The following is a 22,148-nucleotide window of genomic DNA, read 5'->3' on the forward strand; positions in this document are numbered from 1 at the left end:
CATGCGTATTCGCCTTGACATGCAGTATAGAAATGAATGATATAGGCTACCCCCACTGTCTGATTTCATTCAGTTTTATGTATAAATTAAAAGGTAAAACTAATTATAAGTGAAACCCTTTCGAGGTTTTTTTTTTTAAATTTCATTTTAGGATTTCCGTAGTTAAAGTATGTTATTTATGACAATTCTAGGCATGAATCTGGTATTGTTAAACAAAGGTATTACTTACACAAAAGTTCTTCATTTGCTAATGAGTACTTAATTAGAGTTGTTTGGAAAAAGTGAAAAATTCTTAAATAAATTATTTTTTTTTTGTTATTTGTATAAGTAACAGGATTGTTTACTATGTTTAATTATACATCAATATATGAAGAAAAGCGACACTTCAGAGACCATTTCAAAACTAGTTTTGGTGATAAAACTCTCTTGCAAATCAATCGTACTTCCCTGAGATTCCGCTCACCGTTCTACCGCCTAAGTGTTGACCAATCATTCGATTTCATTAATATTTATCGATAATGGCACCTTTCGTGACGCGCCCTACGCAGTGAAACCCTTGCGCAAACTACACTGTCTTCGTATTCAGATATAAAAGAGAATCAGAAAGTTTATTGCTAGTTTTTTATTAAGAAGAGATATAACCAATTTTTAAAGGTAAGTGAAATTGAACTTGAGATAAATTGCATTTAAATGCAAATAAGACTGTTAAGTGAGATGTATATCTCCTTTATTTGAAATTGAGAATATTTGATTAAAATTTTAAATTTGAAAGCTTTATAAACAGGAGTAATTATTTAGTATTTTTTGTGAAATTTCTTTTGAGAAGTTTGCCTCGGTCTTTACATAAAATTGAAATAGAATCATTAAAGTAAATTTATTTATCATTTTTGGTAGAAGGTGTTTTGAAACTTCTTAAACGTTAGTTTTTATCACGCAACACTCGAAACCACATAGTAGTATTCTCCCCAATAGTTTTCCCCAATAAAGCAGTAAAAGGCATTCAGTTCTTAAATCGAATGAGATTTCTTGGGAAATTGTCATGTTTGAAATATCATTTTTATACAAAACTGAAAATAGATACATTTAAATTGTCAACCACTTTGAATCAAAATTATCAAATTGCTTTGGAATTTCCAATTAACATGAGGACCAATTTTCATACATCTTTGAAAATTTTACTTTTTATTTAAAAGTGATTTCGTAAGAATGTTGAGAAAAATAAAAATGAATTTGGGAATATCAACAGCTTCCTATACATTTTTCGTTCACTGTTGGAAATTCTTCGGCAAATGACATCTACTAACTAAAGTGTTACACCTGTAGCTTGATATTGATCCAGCTAGTCGAAGAGACCTTGATTTACTTACATGAAATTCAAAGCGATGATAATTCTATTTTTATGATTCGCAATTATATAAACCATTTGACAAGCTAGAAAATATAAGATTTGTTTTCTTTATACTAGAAGTGTGTGAAACGTCCATGAGGAATTTATTTCTCTTCCTACAGATGTAATACATCCTATAAATCTAAATATCCTTTAATTCCGAGTATGTGTTTTATAGTGAGCTGCCAATATTAAATCAGAATGACAAAAATGGTTATTTTACGGCATTTGCTTAAGATATACTTAAATTGTGCTTCAATTATACGCAAAGGTATTTGAAAAAAGCTTGAAATGTGAAGAATCTCTTCATTATTTGGCAATTCCTCTAAGACGTTTGTATTAAGACAAAAATGTGTAAGCGTTTGTTAATACCTTGATTTAACCAATTTTTTGCAACTGCCCACACAGTTTTCTAGTTTTACATCAGTTTTAAAGACAACAGCCTCTATTACTTTACGTTTTATAAATCAGAGATTGGCTCTGTAACACAGTCACGTTTGTATAGGGATAGAACGCGACAGATTAACAAACTTTTTTTCATACTTTTTTTGTTTTGAAGAAACATAAACTTCAACTAGTTTAACTACATTTTAGAGGTTTTTAACTTAACCAACTGTAACCTGAAATAACACAAAGTACTTTAGATTCTTTCATTCTGACCAATGTCCCAAAGCGGCAAGGTGTTTGCTTTCCTTTCCTTAATAAATCATAATTTGCTATTTTTGTATGCATGTACTTTCTTCCATTAAAGGCGTCTTTTAAAGTACTAGGGTGTAACTTTCATCGCTTAACTTTGGATTTATGAAGGACCTTCAACATCATTGATTCCAGTTGTGGAGTTGTTACTGATTTCAATTGTCGGTGGAGTCCTTGTCTATTTCCGTTCGCGTAACACTTTGCTGGCACCTCCCGGGTTACTATAACACTATAATAGTAATATAAATCCTAAGTTCAAATGAAATCAATGATAGAGATATAAATATTTCCTGTGCATTGTGGTTTGAGAAATCCATATGTGTGATTTGTACACTTTCGTCATTAATAAGGCCCATTATAGACACCAATTATAAATTCATCTATTATTATCTCCGCATTATCTAATAAGAAAACTTTAAGTAATGGCCTGAAATAATTTTTTTGGTCCCTGAGTCTCAAAGTTAACTTTAACTCATTTTTGTTTGACATCCCAGGGGTGCGTGGGTTCATATATTCGTAATGACTTAATTGTTAACTTGCGTATGACATAATTAAGCACTATACTGGATACACGAAATTTTCCTCGAACGTTAGTCAGACTTGGCGGCTGACATTAAAGTGCTCACAAGAATCGAGTATGCGTTGTAAGTAGTAAAAAGAGGTTTGGTAACACATTTAGTAAATTGCTATAGATTCTATTCTATTTTATCAAATAATAAAATCTTCTTTTCGTATAATTCCCATAGATATCTCCAGACACTAAATTGAACATGGTTTATTTCTATATGATATAAAAAATAAAAGAGGAATTATTTTCTTTTCATATCAAAGGATTTAAATCTGCATATATACAAGAAGGCATTGATATGCATGCATCTTAATTAAGAAAGTACATATTTTTATCAAATAAAACAAAGCATTGTTCGATGAATGTTTGCATTGCTAAATACGCGTTTTCAACGTAGAAGAAGAATAAGAAAATAGAGGAAAATCCAATGCGTATTTTAAAAACTCTTCTATTCATTTCTTAAAAAATAAATTAAAATGAGGAAAATATATTCTTTTCTAGAGATGAATGGCCTTAGAATCTTCTTCTACAAAAATTTCAAAAATTAAATACTCTTTTCCTCAAGATTCACAATGGTACTAGTAATATACATAAGAATCCTTTGAAATACAGTTTCAATGTCACACATATAAGCGAAGAATTTATATTGGATTTTCTTTGTCTTCATGACAAATATGGGTTTAATTACAATTTCTTTCTTTGCAGTTCCTTGATTCAAAGTCCCAGAAAAAGAAACCTGTAGAATGGTGAATTTACAGCGAGCCCTATTCTCTCTTTTGTTCCTCATTTCGTGTTCTGTGACGTCAGCAGCTCCTGATCCTCTCTGGAATTCAGCAGCGGTAAGTGACGACATAACTTAGATACCATTGTAGGACAGGAATACAATATAATATATTTTAAATAAAAAAAATATCAAATAAATTCACAGATTGTCTTTCAGCAAATTTAACTGAATTAAATAGTAAGTTGTAGTCTTTAAGATAATACATACATATAGTATCATTGTTTAGGTTGTCAATAATATAACATGTATGTAAGGTTTGGTTCGACTTCCAACTTGTTTCACGTGTATGTGTATTCTATATCTCCCTATAAACTGTTTTTAAACCAAAATTTTAACCTTTCTTTATGAAAAGTACCTAAATAGGAGCATGTCACAACATTCGCAAACAGATTTCAAAGTTCTAAACAGTGTCTTTCCGATAGCTAGTATTTCTAATTGTAGGTGACAAGTAGTTTGTCATTCCTCGGACGGAGGGAAAGCTTTTATTTCATTCACCGCCAATATGATGGAAATAGACTGTGCTTAATCATAAATGTACAAAATTAATGATAAATTAAATGTTTCATTTCATCGAAAGGAATGTTATTCATGCAAATATTTGGAAAGATTCAAATACCTACATACATAAATGAGAAAGATGGCTTAAGATCAAGTTTCCTGGAGAAATTTAAATACAAACGGTTAGGAAACGTAAATTAAATTTACTTAGGAAAAAAGAATACACTTGAATGTTAAGAAATTAGAGAACGTTTGTTAATACAGGCGTATGGCATTTTTTGTCAAATTTTGTCATTTCAAGGGGTATGGAGAAGATATCTCTGTTAAATTATAGTCTAGCTCCTTACAATAAACAAGAAGAACACAGGAGAACAATTTATGATGTCTGTAAATTCAGAATAATTCTACCATTTCACGTGGTATACCGCTCTTGCTCCCACTGTGGGACGTGGAGACCAGTCCTTTGGATGAGATTTTATAGATGGAGATCCCCTGTCGGAGTACAGTTGTTGGCAAGAAAAGGTCTCATAAGTCGATCATTTTTGGCATACGACAATATCAGAATGTCTGCAAAATTGTTACAAATGTAAACAATTACATTAAGCAATATTTGATATTTGGATTGCAGGAGAATTTAAAATTTATGTATTATGAAAACTGTGATATTTTTTTTATTTACTGTGGTAAAAACTTTGATGGCTAAATTTCTAAAAATAAACTATCTATAACTTACAGTGCTTTTTTGGCAAAGTACATGTATATATAATCACGCTTTACTTTAGGAAACTACCATGAGAAAAATCATGCCATGCAAAAAATATTCACATGCACGCTTCTTTTAAGAGTAGATTCATAACATGTACTACAACGATGACATTTACACTATTCATCTATTTTGAAACACATTTACACATTAAGAAATTACGTCACCTAAGATTTGAGATCATATTCCTTATCAAATACGACCTTCAAACTGTCTATCTTTGTTTATATTTAAGAATTGTATGATTTGAGATTCAGTTCTACATACATGTAGTTGATTGTAATCAGAAAAAAATGATTCATGGAAAAAGTAGACTTTTGATTTTCCAATTCCACTATTCTTGGGACATCTAGATGAAATATATGGATTCACACACACACACACACACACACACACACACACACACACACACACACACACACACACACACACACACACACACACACACACACACACACACACACACACACACACATATATATATATATATATATATATATATATATATATATATATATATATATATATATATATATATATATATATATATATATATATATATATATATATATATATATATATATATATATATATATATTTCATCTTGTTATTGGAGATTATTGTATCTGGGTTACCACAATAACTGAGAATTTTCTACTTTGCCTTAACTTAAATGAGAAATTTGATAACCTTGATAGATGTGCTTTGTTATCATAAAACTTTTTATGGTAAAAGATATCTATTTAACAGAGTTGTCTTAGAAATCATTTTGACAAGGACGGAAAATCCTTTGCCCATCAGATTAAAATGTGATGCTCTCACAAGGCAGGTGTACACTTACGTACATCGATTATATTTTACAAATTAGCTTGGAAAATATGAAATGTAAAAAGAGTTTTTGGAATCAGTTATTGTGGAAAAAGTCGTTATTTGACCATACATTTTTTCATGATGAAAATCAAGTTCTACAACCTCAAAAACAAAGGCTATCTGAATGCTTCAGATAATTTTATCTTTTATGAAATTTTCAATTTTCGTCTCCTTAACATTAGAACTTGGAAGGAAATATCTCTTTTCTTTTGAAATACCTACATGAAATACGGAGAAAACGAACAGATGCCAAACTTTAAAGTCCATTAAACGATGCAAATCGAGAGCAGAGCAAACAATATCCTCTGAAACATCATAGATGGTGGGGTTAGGTGCCATGGAGGAGTGAGTATTCCATGTAGACAGGTCATACCCGCTGAGTGCTCCTTGTCTTGTTCGGGCAAACGGGAAATCCGTAGACAATTTAGTTTGTAATTTATTAAAATTCGACTGTATTTGCCGACAAGGTCAATGTATCGGTATAAAACATTGAACAAGTTAAGACGAAAACCTTGCGAGAATTTTCAGTCAATTATTTTTATCAAATTATTTCTTCCTTTTTCATTCATTTAATCCTGTACAAAGGGATCTTGAAATATAATAAAAGTCAAGCAAGGAGCGACACAAACTACGATCTAACAACCTTTTTCGGGACTTCAATGTCCCATGTGGTTTTCAGGCGATAATGGTAAGCGTTAAAGATTCTCTTATTGCTGCACAAATTAAATTTTTACACGTGACAATCAAACTTACGCTGTCTCAAGTCCGAGGTCTTGATTTGATTTTGCTTCGGTTTGCAAATTCGTCTATTACCCACGGGTCTATTGTGGTACGGCGACACTCTAAGGTCATCTTTTCCCTAAGATATTGCAGTAATAAAGTAATGCAATTTACACATAAGAATATATTTTCGTATATCTTTTCGTTATCTATATTAAACGTTCATTTTATGCACGAGTCAAACGAGTGTTTTAATGGAGTTTTTTCCCAATAAATTGCGCAGTAAAGGATCTACTGAATACTCCAGAGCAATTATTTCAGATAGAAACTGAGTTTTAAAGTACAGATATAAAGTTTCATCAACTTTTATCTGTGACAGTCAATGAAAATCTGTCTAATAGGGTAAATTTTATAATTAACAAAATACGGGGGTTAATTTTAAAGTAGTACGTCCGACGAAGGGAGAAATTCTCATGGTCTCTTCTAGAACAACTTATAAACTGTTTCAGCCATTTATCTGTCTTAAAGCTTTGTTAACACTTTATTAATCCTGAATCGTTATTTCTAATTTAATAAATAAGGACTTACTTGATCAGACCGTAAAATAAGTAGACGCAGGGGGTCCCCAATTAGGAAGCTTAACATAGAACTAAATTAAGCGACACATTAGGACCAGAGGCAAAATGGCAAGAAAAGCAGATAAACTAGAGACTGTTGCATGAATTTTGTTGTAGTGATGGATATTGAATACTTTTTACCATCTGAGAAAATAAGTAAATCAGCTGTCAAAGAGGCTCTGGTATTTCTTTGCCAAGAAAAAAAGTTAACTCATAATGTTTCTCTATGAAGCTAAGACAAATGTGCTCTTTTGGCGTGGCATTGTAGCTGTAAATCAAACTCCTTATTAAATAGTTAAATGACCACTGGTATTTTCTTCTACGCTCTTTACATTTGTAAGAAAATGGATATAATAAGTTTCGGAGATTCTTGGTTAACCAGAAGATTTATCTATGGTGACCCGTGTGTCAAATTTCATCTGAGTCTCGGGAAGAAATATCCATTTTACCAAATTATTCTATATTAACGCTTTTACAACAATTTATCAAATGACTTTGATCAAATTTGGCCCTTCTATTAGAATTTAGACAGTATCGTGGAACATTGTTTGATAACAATCTGAAACACGAAGTTTGAGATACAAAGAACAAAAAACAAAGAACGAATACAGAATCAGACATTTAAGATGAATCAACTTGCATGGAATATCTAAGTACATTTTCCCTCTCTAGTACACTCTTATGAACTTGGCAGTGTGAAATGTCACTATAGAAATATTACATAAAAGAGAGCTATCCCCCTCATCCTTTGTACATTTCTTGTGTGTTATTTTCATGGCTTATATCAGACATTGTTTCCATATCATTTAAAGTGTTCTTAAACAAATTTTATTAATATATCAGATGTTCAATTCCAAAACATGTTGTTTTTATGGTATATTCATATTTTTGTTAAATATTTTTTGCGCATCTTCCTTTTCTATGAAGATGTTTTGATATTTTAAGTTATCAATGATGTGTCTTTTAAACAGTATGTTTATACACTTATTCAACTCTATGATAATATAAATATCCCCTTTTACTGTCTTTTTTATAGGAATCAACAGACTTAGAAGATTCAGGAGACAGTGTAGAAAGAATTGACAAACCTTTAATAGACTTTTTAATTACTCGTAATGATTTTGAAAGAGCAGGCATTCCAGCATCAAGTGCAGAAAAACGATATGGATTCGCAGCCATGAGGGGTAAGAAGCTCTACAACGATTTGGAAAGTCCTACAGTGAGGAACAGTAAACGTGCTCGCTTTTTCGGACTCCGTGGGAAAAGAGTTCCAAATCTACGACACAAGCTTTCAGACGAAGAATTTAAAAATATTCTCGGAAAACTATTGACCGATGCCTATGATTTTTCAACGAATTCAAACGATGCAGGTTGGTATTGAGTTTTTTTTTCTATTTCTGTAAATTCAATCGACTCAAAGGTAAAAGTTTCTGTAAATATGCATGTACAAAGAAATAAATTATTTAGGGATTGGGTATTTGATATGGGATCAAAATATTAATGTACCTGATGAATTAGGGCGAACCCAATAATTTAAAAAGCTTTCAAAACCTTTTTTTTAAAAAAATGGAAACCTTTTCATGGACAAATATCATTTCGTAATTGATAATTCTATCCTTTTATCGACCTATTGTAATCTCTATTCTGAGTACTTCTAATCTAATGTTTGGGTTGCAAGTTTTCTGGGAAGCCAAATTCACTGAACACAACTAACATTACTCACCTATAGCATGTTAGAGTACGACATATTCTAATCAAACAATGGCTTTGATTGTCCTTAAGATCAAAGGCAGTTTTAATACTGGGGGAGGCAGATGTGGAAGATCCATCAAATATATAGAAAAAAATCGTAGTCAGTCTTCCCATTTTAACGGTTGATTAAATATTTACACTCTCACCCCGTCCCTATTCACCCAAATCAATGTGTAATTAAACGATGGTATCTAGCGATAATATGCAATCATTCCGTCAATTTAGCATTTCAGATACGAATTCAATTAACGAAACATTGAAAATTATGCTTTCTAGATTAATATAACTATGACACGTTATACGATTTGCTATAACCCAATAGTAAAACTGATAAACTGGAGTCTAGATAGCTTCGCCTTTGTTTACCAGAGAAACACCCAGACCTTACATTGATTAAAAAAAGGGATCGAACACCAAAAGATATTATTAAACGATTAATTTCAAAATTCACCACCGCTTTGAGCAGGAATAAAACACTTATTCATCAAAGGGTAGATAATAGCAGAAATATTAAATTCAAATGACATAAAATCTGTGTAATGCAATCAATTCGATGATTCTTTTTTTTTATTCCGAAGGAACACTCAGTACGTTATACAAGTAATGAACAATGCATTATCGATGATTAAGTTTTATATATCACTCATCTTGATCACTAGCCAATAGCAAAGGTCCGAGTCACAACCCCGGCAAGATCCTAGTGGAATATAATCGGATGTAGATAAAAAAAAAGTAATCAAACATATAATACATATAATAGATATAAAAAAATATAAAAGTTTTTATATAAATATTATATATATAGAACGAAGATACATTATATAATTATAGAACAAACGAAGATTAAGCACCATGTAAGTTTTAAGGGTCTATGTATGTAGTTAATATCTTAAAATATCAAAATATTGTTGTGCAAAAGAGTACATGTATGTATTCAAACGTATGAAATATAATGAGTAATTGGTGCAGAGCAATCGCGGACCTCCAAAATATCGGAGGTGGAAATACGTACCATGGAGGAGAGAGCATCCCCTGCCGACCGGCCACACCCGACGTGTGTTCCTTATCATGATCGGGAAATAACGGGAAAATCCGTCGTCAATTCATTGTATAAATAATGAACTAACAATTAGTATGAAAAACGCCAGTCAGCATTTGATTCAATGATAATTGTATATGCTGACAAGGTCATTTTATCGACCAAAGAACTTTACGAAGTGATGACTTTAAACGAGACTGCAAATATTCTTGTTTCATCAACCTCGTTTTAGAAATTGTTCATACCTAAAGCATGCTCTTGCAACTGAAAGATATAAACCCCTAATGCAGGCGATGATGCAGGAAAGTTGACAATTTAAAAGTTAAAATCATCACGTTTATCATAAAGCTTGGTTATTAAATTATCAATCTTTTTCAAGTAAAATATCCAATTTTGAATTGGATGTGTGAGACTCTGAGGTATCTTTTATTTCAAGCTCACTGAGATATATCGTACTGACATGAGAATGGAAATAACCATTTTTTTTTTATTTACAATGCGTCGTCGATATATCTAAATGTCGAGTTGAAGGCCACAGCAATGTTTTTCGTCTTTTTACGTAAAAGAACTTCGATAAATTCTGCTTAAAAGTGAATACAAAAATGGGTCTGCCAATAACAGCGTGCATTTGGTACCCATGGGAATTCCAATAGACTGTCGGAAGACCTAGTTTCAAAAAAAAAAAAAAAAAACAAAAAAAAAAACATAGATATTGTTAATCAGAAACTCAAGCATCTATCTTTAATATCTTAATGTTCCAATCAAATTGAACAGCAAAGATTGCAGACATTGATTATGAAGGGTTCATCAGAAGTACATGTACTTAAGTTAAACAAATTTAAACTGAATAATAACATACTCCGTTCACTCTATGCATAATGACCAAAGTTCCCGTATAATGGCCTTTCCTTTTCTGCTTCTTTCCTCGAGATCTTGTGGATACAGGGATAACTATTTCCGCTAGATTAGTTCGCCTGATTAACCAGGTATTCAGATGTACTTCAATATATATCCTTCTAATCATTTCTGACCAGGGGACAAATAGAATTCATTCGAAGAGCATTATATCTTTGAGGATCAAATATCCAATTTTCCATCATTCTTCAGAGAATATTAATGTGAAAAGATGGAAAATATACCTAAAATAATTCAGAGACCTTTGCTATTCCGCATAATAATTGCACTATGCATAGCACTAGCAGTCATAACAATAAAGAACATTTTGGGGTCGATGGGTTGGTACACATGCCAATCTCGTTCCAATAAATGACAGATCAAAACACTGATGAAGGCGGAAATGCAGTCTAAATAGAATGTTCCTTTCGATGTAAATGGTAAACATTCCATCCTTTTATAAATATCTAAGTGGCATAACTTTAAACTGTGGTTCAAGACATTTTCTTTTTATAATTCTATCAGATTTATTAGGGTTATATTGTGATGTAATGTTGTTAGGAATTACATTTATGAGAAGAAAATGCTAATCGCGTGGTAGACAATGGTACTTTCTCCTTTCTCTACCCTGTATCATTCCAAGTGATGACGCAATTAGCGCTACGATCTGGATACCGATATGCAAATATCCAAATTAGATAATTGCTGCCTTGGTTTTTCGGATACAAAATCACTTTTCAGAATAGTAATAAAGAATAATTTCAACAAAAATATCTTTATTTACGGCATGTAGCAATTATATGATACGAAAATTGATTCACCGTAAATATCGGTAAAACAGCGGCGTCTTATCTCATTTAGCGCTTGGCTGATATAAACAAGAATTGCAATTAGCTTGGAAATAGATCCCTGAAACCCGGGTGCCGATATTTTTAAATTCATGCGTATAACATTTCTTCTACAAGGAGAATTTCCATAATGAATACGATTTCTTTTGATTTATTTCGTGTTATAAGATCCAAAAAGATAGAGTATTTCACCACATTCTGTTTCATTATTCGCCCGGGCTGTAACTTCCGGTAGCCGTTGTTTGGACTTCGTATTTAGACTGATGTGTATAAAACCAGGAAACCACCAGCTTAAACCTTGCAAGTCATTAAATACGTGTAAAAAGGGGAAATCTACAAAAGATTGGAAGGGGCGGAAAGCATAACCTTGTCACTGTAAGATGGCGTAAAAAATTCCCCATTTAGTTTTTTTCATGACTTTCAACCTGCGAACATGAAAAAAAAGTTCTTGTGTTGTAATTTGCATCCTGAGGCCTAGCGTAATAGATATCATGAGATGGTGTGGGATAAATGAAATACTACGATATAAGCCAGTTTTTACTCTCAATAATAAACTCAGTAAACAGACTAATTATGTAGTGTCTTTGGTGATATTGGAGCAGTGTTGTGAAAATGCAAAAGTTCCAGGAAGTCCTTCATTTGGTATAGTTAGTGGGTGGAACATGTAATATTGGGTAAATTTTCAAATGATAAAAGAGACTGTAAATTCCAAAGGCAACACAAGAGGTCTTTGACAATCTAACTTTGATGAATATTTATCGTTGTGTCATTGTATGTCCTATTTTCCCGTAGGTTTAAGTATTACAAATCGGTGTTTTATTATGTGGTTGGAATTCCTTCACAGTGGAAAGGAAGGGGAATTCTGTTGATGAATGTCTCTTTGAAGAAGAGTGCAATAAATTTTACTTTCTTTTGACATTATAATTTTTCTTATCCCGATTTAGTGAGGTAATCTGGGTCACAGAGAGCCATAGAAAAGTACACAAAACAGATCGGGAAAGATAAATGATTTCATGGGTAAAAACTCTAAGATAAAAATTTGTTTTAAAATCAGTAAAAATAAAGGTGTAAAGTCGAGAAGGTGTCATTTAAAAAAAAATTAATATCAAAATATAAAATGCGGATTGGTATCTGATCAAATTAAACGTACAGCGTTTCGGGCTTTACGGGATATGGTTACGTGGCCAACCTCTTTTCATATCCCAATGTTTAAAACTTACACCTTATTTCTTAAGTAATAAGGACGCACATAAACATATTGGGAGATACGCCTGAACTTTATTTTATTAAGATGAACAATGACATACAATTTTAAAAAAAAATTGATGTGCACATAAAAAAAGTGACGCAAGGTATTTCAAACAAGAGTAAACCATTTGTAAGGTTTAAACAATGTCTCCATGCGTGTTAAATGACCAAGTAGTTAAATTATAACTATTCTATACTTATGTTAGTAAAATAATAAATAGTATTATTTAACGAAATAAAAGAACCTGCTTGTATAGAATTATCTTTATTTTTTCAGAGCAACAATTGTTCTTCGAAATAATTTTAATAGTGCTAAACATATGTCAAATTAGAGATATTACATAATCACAGTTACTTTCATTCGGTACTTTACGTATATTGATATATGTAGATCTATACATTTATTTTATAAAGTCCGTGCTGCTCTCTTAAAAGAATATGGGTTGGTTGACAACGTTGTTGTGAATTCTGAATTAAGAAATGGAGGTTAATGCAAAATTTAAAATATTATGACTACTTAAGGTGTTGAAATTGATTCCATTCAGTAAATTCAAAATTTATAACAATCAAGATATTTTTCTTGCCGCTCTCCTTATACATTTTATACTTACTTATAATTTCTTTGATTGACCTCAAGGTTTATAATAACAACACTCGAGTACAGTACAGCTTTTCACTTTTTTTTTTCAGATTCCAGTCCAGAAAAGCGATTCCGCTTTACTGCTCTACGAGGGTGAATGTCAAATAACGCCTAGAAAAGCCAGAGATGGTTATTTTTGCAATTGTTTACTAAGGACATGGTGCATTTAACATCTGTTCGTTTTATAGACAGTTCATCTTAAGTGTGTTCATCATATATTTTATTAAATTCTAAGTTATAGTAGACCTAATTTTTGCTGTTCTGAAATAAACTTCTAAATGTATATATATTAAATGACAAAGAAATTAGGCAAAGTTATCTGATTTTGTTTTTAATAAAGAAAGCATCACCTTTAGTATATGCATTATTTTTTATATTTACTATGTTTAATATTTGAGTCAATGACAGTTATTCAATTTAATAAACAAATTACATAACTGCAGTTTCGAACTGAATTGAATTGTTATCATCTCATTCCGTCTCATCTTTAACGTTACCTACACATTATACGTTGGTTTGGGATTGCGTCATTGTCAGTCTTTGCTTACTAGTGTCAATTTTGGATGGCATCCTTGATAGCTTTGACTCGTTTGTGAGTGGATTTTTAATAAAATACCAAGTGTCTGATTACAGAAACAGCATACCTTCCCATGTAATATGGATACATAGAATATGTAGAGATAACGGACAATATTCGAGCTCAAAAGACCATTGTACATTAGAAAATTGAAGCATACATGTGAATTATTGGTGGGAATGAGGGATAAAGAGAAATTTATACTGAGCAGTGCTGATAAACATATGTATGGAATGGGATGAAACAAAATAAGAAATCGAAAAGTAATCGTCATGATCCTGTAATAGGTTCCAAGAAGAAAACTTTTTATGCCTTTGCAACCAACATTTGAAAGAAATCCGTGCACGTATATATAACTGCGAATATTATCGCTATTGCAAATATATAGTCCTTATATAAATAAACCGACACTCAAAGTCATTTTGTAAAACTCCATGGTGAAAGTTCTAGATCTTGTGCATAATATTTTTATTACAACTCCGTAAAATATTAGGAGTATTTCAACTAGAATTGATAATTTCCGTATAAACGGAAGTTATTTGTTGGACACATCCGATTATACTTAGTATCAGGTTCAAGGCCCTGAAATGGAGAAATACAATCTGAAGACTCTGCTTAACTCGTCATAATAAAGGGGGTATCTAAAGAACTACATCAATCTTATTGTCATCAACTTATTCTTTTATGTTTATGAGCGACTGCCTTTGAAAGACCAAGTAGTGGCCGTCTTAAATATATAAAAAGGCAATGTAAAGAAAGAACATCTTTGCTTCTGATTGTAATAAAATTGTATGTAGAAATATTTACAGATATATTTTAGATCTTTTTTCTGTAAATCTGCTGTTTTTTATGTACAACATAAAAAAAAATCTGGGAGCAAACAAACTTTACAGTTATTTAACAGAAGCACTTGTATTAAATTGAACATACATCTACCAATTATATGTACTGCAACTACATACAGAAAATTTGGTTCTTCAGAATTTGGTTCTTAGTAACCAATGGCTTCCCGAAGTGTAATCTGTGGAAAAGTTACTTGTAGCAATAAAAGAAATGTCACTGCGTTTAGCAATGACAGAAATATCTTACGTATATGTAGTGGCGATTGACATTTCATGTGCAACACAGCATTTTAACAACTTTGTATTATGACATTTAATTCTAAAAGAAATCACAGTAATGCTAACTTTTATTAACATGTCAACAGAATCCACAAACAAAGAAGATATTGCCATTATTAAGCTTAAACCAACAAATGAATTCTTAAAAGAAAAAATGAATAGCAAAATAAAGTCATTGCAAATAACCTTAAGTTTATTATTCAGAACCTTAAACCCATATAAATTTCCAAGATGTTTAAACGTTCGAACAAATACTACTAAGTTAATAGTAAAGAATGAAATTTTATTACTTTTTTTCTCTTCAAACAATGCCTTTGATGAAAAATTTGAAAAATCAAGGAACAAATTAAAATGATCTTTTCTTCCTACCATATGACTTCTTTGAATGATTGAATCATCGCTCCATTTGTTTGGGAAAAATGATTTTTTTAAACTGTCAAAATTTTTGGAAAGATCTGTCCAAATTACTGTATTTCAAGATTTTAAAACTACAGTGTAGGCTTTTTGACATCACAGAATTTTTTTTTATAATAAATATAGAACTCGTGAATTTGCATGTCTTATCACTGGTCATCTGCAAACTTATTTTGTTAAAAATCATTTTATTGCATACACAAGAAACCAAAGTTAGATCTTTATCAAAAAGATGCTCGTACTTCTCATTGAGAAATCTGGGTAGTTTTCGGATAGCATTTGCTGTAGAATTACAGAATTAAGAGCTGATCTTGCGTTGAACAATCGATGAAGGATATGGAGATAACGAACATCATTCAATATCAAAGTCCATAAAACAATACAAACTAGGAGCAGAGCAAACAAGGACCTCCAAAACATCAGAGGTGGGATCGGGTGCCATGAAGGAGTAAGCCTCCCCTGCCGACCGGTCACACCCGCCGAGGCTCCTTGTCATGACCAGGAAATAACGGGAAAATCCGTCGTCAATTCAGTGTATAAATAATGGACTAACAATTAGTATGAAAAACGTCAGTCAGCATTTGACTCAATGATAAATTGAATTTGCTGACAAGGTCGTTGTATCGACCATAGAACTTACGAAATGATGACTTTAAGCGAGACCGCTGATATTCTTGTTTCATCATCTTGTTTGTCAATAATTTACCTCGTTTTAGAAATTGTACCTACGTAGAGCATGCTCAACTGAGATATATAAACACCGTATACAGGTGATGAAGGTATATTGCTGCATAAGTCAGGGAAGTTGACGATAGGAAAGTTAGGATCATCACGTTTATCATAGAACTTTGTTGATAGATCACCATTTAGGTCTTTTCAAAGTAAAATATCCAACTTGTAACAAAATAATTTTGGAAATGACCAATGACCAGGAAAGTAAGTTTACGAGTTCCATCTTTATTGAAAAAGCAGCTGTCAATGATATCAAAAAGCCTGGACTTTAATTTATCTTGGGGAATGGTTGTGTATTAAGTTGAAAAAATAAAAGTTTTCAAGCTGTTTTTTAAGTAAAATCTTATGATTTCAAATTGTAAACTGTAAAAAGTACTATCATTGTATAGTATCAAAAATGACTATGTTATAAGCAGACCTGTTGTTTGAACCAGTATATATTCAACTTTTCTACAAGAAAAGATTTCTTTTTTGTACATTGTAACATTTAAAATTTAGATATATCAGCGACTTTTCGTCATTTTCCTCCTACATTGATTCGATTGACTTAGAAATGAAGGACACAGCAGAGATTAACGTATTGTTTTCAGATTTAAAAATTTTACTAAAGCAGTATACACTGATAGCAAATTGGCCACAAGAATCTTATGATGAATAGGTTGACTTCACTTTTTGTATCGTCGGCTCCTTTGTTATATTTATGTAGCAATATACGTTAATCATTATCACCAGTATATGAAATTGATTCCTCGGTTGCTTTGTCTTGTTTTATACTAACATTTAGCAGATTCTATGGTCGATATAATGAACTAATTATCAGCAAATACGATATACATGTATTATTTTATAAAAGTTGAATACCGAATGACGTTTTTCATAAAAATTGTTTGGTAATTGCTTTAACAATGAACAATGTCTACGGATTTTTCCGGTTTGGGCCCTGACAAGCAGTAACGACGGTTGTAACCGAGATTGTACTCCGTCATGGCACCTGACCCAATCTCTAATGCTTTAGAGGTCTGTGTTTACACTATCTCTGATATGTGTATTTTTATAGACTTTTGAGCATATTTACTGTTTGTTATCTGAAAATGAATATCAAATATGCTTACAAAGGAAAATGACACGGTTAATACAAATAATATTCTTAATCATAAAAAGGTCTAGTCTTGTATTCCACCATATTTCAAGTTTGCTTTAATAAGAATATCTGAAACATAATCCTGCATCATGTTCATGTTCTTCTTCACCCTTTTACTTTAGTCCTGCTAGACAAGTTATAACTGTTGACGAAAATATATAGCTATTAATGAGGACCTTGGATCACTTAATTTAAACAAGAGGCCCATGGGCCACATCGCTCACCTGAGAAGCTTTGACCATTCTGTTCTTTACCAGATTTTCCCCTTGGTATACATAATGCATCCCCACCCTACCCCACTGATCATAATTTAGACATTTTGAAATCTACACTACCCCATGATCCTTCCATGGGCACATATGTTTCAGCTTTTTTGGCCCAGTGGTTCCTGAGAAGAAGATTTTCAAAGATTTTTCCTATATATTTCTATGTTAAACTGTGATTCCCTATAATGGCCCCACCCTTCCCCCGGGGGAAGAAGATTTTCAAAGATTTTTCCTATATATTTCTATGTTAAACTGTGATTCCCTATAATGGCCCCACCCTTCCCCCGGGGGTCATGATTTGAACAATTTAGAATCTACACTATACCAGGATGCTTCCACATAAGTTTCAGCTTTTCTGGCCCAGTGGTTCTTGAGAAGAAGATTTTCAAAGATTTTTCCTATATATTTCTATATAAAACTTTGATTCCCCATTGTGGCCCCGCCCTTCCCCCGGGGGTCATGATGTGAACAATTTAGAATCTACACTATACCAGGATGCTTCCACATAAGTTTCAGCTTTTCTGGCCCAGTGGTTCTTGAGAAGTAGATTTTCAAAGATTTTTTCTATATATTTCTATGTAAAACATTGATTCCCCATGTTGTGGCCCCGCCCATCCCCCAGGGGTCATGATTTGAATAATTTAGAATCTACACTATACCAGGATGCTTCCACATAAGTTTCAGCTTTTCTGGCCCAGTGGTTCTTGAGAAGAAGATTTTCAAAGATTTTTCCTATATATTTCTACATAAAACTTTGATTCCCCATTGTGGCCCCACCCTTCCCCCGGGGGTCATGATGTGAACAATTTAGAATCTTCATTATACCAGAATGCTTCCACATAAGTTTCAGCTTTTCTGGCCCAGTGGTTCTTGAGAAGAAGATTTTCAAAGATTTTTTCTATATATTTCTATGTAAAACTTTGATTCCCCATTGTGGCCCCGCCCTTCCCCCGGGGGTCATGATGTGAACAATTTAGAATCTACACTATACCAGAATGCTTCCACATAAGTTTCAGCTTTTCTGGCCCAGTGGTTCTTGAGAAGAAGATTTTCAAAGATTTTTCCTATATATTTCTATGTAAAACTTTGATTCCCCATTGTGGCCCCGCCCTTTCCCCGGGGGTCATGATGTGAACAATTTAGAATCTACACTATACCAGGATGCTTCCACATAAGTTTCAGCTTTTCTGGCCCAGTGGTTCTTGAGAAGAAGATTTTCAAAGATTTTTCCTATATATTTCTATATAAAACTTTGATTCCCCATTGTGGCCCCGCCCTTTCCCCGGGGGTCATGATTTGAACAATTTAAAATCTACACTACCCCAGGATGCTTCCACATAAGTTTCAGCTTTACTGGCCCAGTGGTTCTTGAGAAGTAGATTTTCAAAGATTTTTCCTATATCTTTCTATGTAAAATTTTGATACCCCATTGTGGCCCCGCCCTTCCCCCAGGGGTCATGATTTGAATAATTTAGAATCTACACTATACCAGGATGCTTCCACATAAGTTTCAGCTTTTCTGGCCCAGTGGTTCTTGAGAAGAAGATTTTCAAAGATTTTTCCTATATATTTCTACATAAAACTTTGATTCCCCATTGTGGCCCCACCCTTCCCCCGGGGGTCATGATGTGAACAATTTAGAATCTTCATTATACCAGAATGCTTCCACATAAGTTTCAGCTTTTCTGGCCCAGTGGTTCTTGAGAAGATTGGCTCTCCATCATGACAGATTTGCTTTCAAAGATTTTTTCTATATATTTCTATGTAAAACTTTGATTCCCCATTGTGGCCCCGCCCTTCCCCCGGGGGTCATGATGTGAACAATTTAGAATCTACACTATACCAGAATGCTTCCACATAAGTTTCAGCTTTTCTGGCCCAGTGGTTCTTGAGAAGAAGATTTTCAAAGATTTTTCCTATATATTTCTATGTAAAACTTTGATTCCCCATTGTGGCCCCGCCCTTTCCCCGGGGATCATGATGCACTAAAATTGAACAATTTAGATTAAATCTACACTATACCAGGATGCTTCCACATAAGTTTCAGCAATTTTTTCTGGCCCAGTGGTTCAAATTTTAAAGAAAGAAGATTTTTTCAAAGATTTTTCCTATATATTTCTATATAAAACTTTGATTCCCCATTTTGGACCCGCCCTTCCCCTGTGTTTAATGATTTGAACAATTTAAAATCTACACTACCCCAGGATGCTTCCACATAAGTTTCAGCTTTACTGGCCCAGTGGTTCTTGAGAAGAAGATTTTTTAATGACCCCACCCTATTTTTTGTCTTTTCTTGATTATCTCCCCTTGCAGGGGATATGTCCCTTCATTTTAACAATTTAAATTTCCCTTTACCCAAGGATACTTTGTACCAAGTTTGGTCAAAATTGGCCCAGTGGTTCTTGAGAAGAAGTCGAAAATGTGAAAAGTTTACAGACGGACAGACAGACGGACAGACGGACGGACAGACGGACGGACGACGGACAAAATGTGATCAGAAAAGCTCACTTGAGCCTTCGGCTCAGGTGAGCTAAAAATTCTAAATAAAGGGAACCCTGATCCTTCAAATCGCGTTGGAATTTCATAAATATCATGGATTCTATTGAAAATTACACCAGGCGATGGGCCAGATATGAAAAAGAAGACGTTGACACTTTGTCAGAATTGATGAAATGTATCAGATCTATAATCGCACATTAAAAGGGTGAGGGGCAATATGAAAACCATCTACCCTTCTGTATTCAGAAATCCAGAAGTGAAAAAAGAATTAGATATATAACATGATCAGAACGCACTGGTCCCTGCTGAAAAGCAGGTAACAACATTGTCTATGTCTTTCAGGCCCGTTATATTAATGTATTTTAGGATTTGGATTTAATTTTACATGTGGTAATTCCTTTCTTAGGAATATTTCAAACAAACAAAATGAATTTGAATTACCATATCTTTATTTGATTTCGAAACTTCATAAAAATCCTTACAAAGATGTATGAAGAGTTCCAGTAAATGTTCAACCAGGCCTCTTTCTTTACTCCTCACTAAAACAGTAGTGGTAGTCAAGGAGAAACTTCAAGAGTACTATGCAGCAATATATTTCAGAAAAGGTGTAAATTAGATGTGTATACTTAAAAAATCTAAGAAAATTGAAAAATTGAAATAAGAAGATTTTTACCACAATCAACAGATTAAAAACTTATAACTTTTCAACTTTATACACAACCATTCCCCACGATTAATTAAAGTCCAGGCTTTTTGATATCATTGACAACTGCTTTTTTAATAAAAATGGAACTCGTAATTTTACCTACCTTGTCATTGGTAATTTGCAAAATTATTATCTTAAAAAACAGTCTAATTGTACATACAGGTACTCTAAAATTGACATTAAAAAGATATTAGTTTCTGATTGACAATATATATGTGGTTTTATGGAACCCAGGTCCTCAAACAATTTATTGGAATTCCCATGGGCAACAATTGCGCTACGTTATTATCAGACCAATATTTGCATTTATAGGAAGCAGACTTTGTCCAGTTGATGTGGCCTTCAACTCGACATTTAGATATATCGATGACGTATTATCAATTACATGTAACAATGGTTATTTCTTATGATACGATATATCCCTATGGGCTTGAGATAAAAAGATACCACAGAGTCTGACACATCTGTTTCATATTTGGACATTTACTTGACAAAGACGTGAATTGTAATCGTACAACCAAGCTCTATGATAAACGTGATGACTTTAACTTTCAATCGTCATCTTTCCAAATTACTTATGCAGCAATATGCCTTCATCACCTGCATACGGAGTTTTTTTCATATCTCTCAGTTGAGTCGATACGCAAGAGCATGATCTATGTATATACAATTTCTGAAATGAGGTAAATTATTGACAAACAAGTTGATGAAACAAGAATATCAGCAGTCTCGTTTTCAGTCATCATTTCGTAAGTTCAATGGTCTATACAATGACCATGACAGCAAATACAATTTATCATTGAATCAAAAGCTGACTGACGTTTTTCCTAGTTATTTTTAGTCCATTATTTATACACCGAATTGACGACGGATTTTTTCCGTAATTTCCCGATCATAAGGAGCACACGGCGGGTTTGACCGGTCGCCAGGGGATGCTCAATCCTCCATTGCAACATATCCTACCTCTGATAATTTGGAGGTCCGTGTTTGCTCTGCTCGTATTTTGTATTTTTAAATGCACTTTTGAGCTTGAATACTGTTCATTATCTTGGTGAAATACATTGTCTGTATAAGTTGTTTTAGTAATTCGTCTACGACTTTTTTAAATATAAACAATTATTACAATCCGACTTGTAATGTTTAAGCATTTATTATATGACTTTTTAATGAATAATTATAAGAAGCTGAGAGGAAACCCTATTGTGTGAATTAAGTTTATTTAGAAAATCAAGAGAATGTTCATTAAATGTCATTATACAACAACAAATTACAATTAGCATAAACTGTCAGGATTATCTCAGAATGTGTTAAACTGTTAAACTTGGAGATACAAGGTTTAATGTACTGTATGGTATATATCATTCATGA

General features: G+C 32.7%; 1 protein-coding gene across 1 annotated transcript; it reads left to right on the forward strand.

Moving 5' to 3' along the window:
- Positions 1–555: 555 nt before the first annotated feature.
- Positions 556–13,680, forward strand: LOC134257304 (uncharacterized). Its single transcript, XM_062739938.1, has 4 exons — positions 556–654; positions 3,357–3,490; positions 7,940–8,273; positions 13,375–13,680. Exons 2-4 carry the CDS (start codon positions 3,395–3,397, stop codon positions 13,419–13,421), a joined length of 477 nt encoding a protein of 158 aa, XP_062595922.1. The 5' UTR covers positions 556–654; positions 3,357–3,394; the 3' UTR covers positions 13,422–13,680.
- The last annotated feature ends 8,468 nt before the right edge of the window (positions 13,681–22,148 follow it).

The sequence above is a fragment of the Saccostrea cucullata genome, unplaced genomic scaffold (assembly GCF_032062105.1).
Source record: "Saccostrea cucullata isolate Sc308-1 unplaced genomic scaffold, CSIRO_AGI_Scuc_v1 ctg3160, whole genome shotgun sequence".
Classification (NCBI taxonomy): domain Eukaryota; kingdom Metazoa; phylum Mollusca; class Bivalvia; order Ostreida; family Ostreidae; genus Saccostrea; species Saccostrea cuccullata.

Bases quoted from the DNA above. Each gene is read 5' to 3' on its own strand.
- LOC134257304 (XM_062739938.1), top strand. From the start codon at position 3,395: ATGGTGAATTTACAGCGAGCCCTATTCTCTCTTTTGTTCCTCATTTCG. The intron at 3,491-7,939 runs GTAAGTGACGAC...TCTTTTTTATAG, and splicing joins CTCTCTGGAATTCAGCAGCG to GAATCAACAGACTTAGAAGA. The intron at 8,274-13,374 runs GTTGGTATTGAG...TTTTTTTTTCAG, and splicing joins AACGAATTCAAACGATGCAG to ATTCCAGTCCAGAAAAGCGA.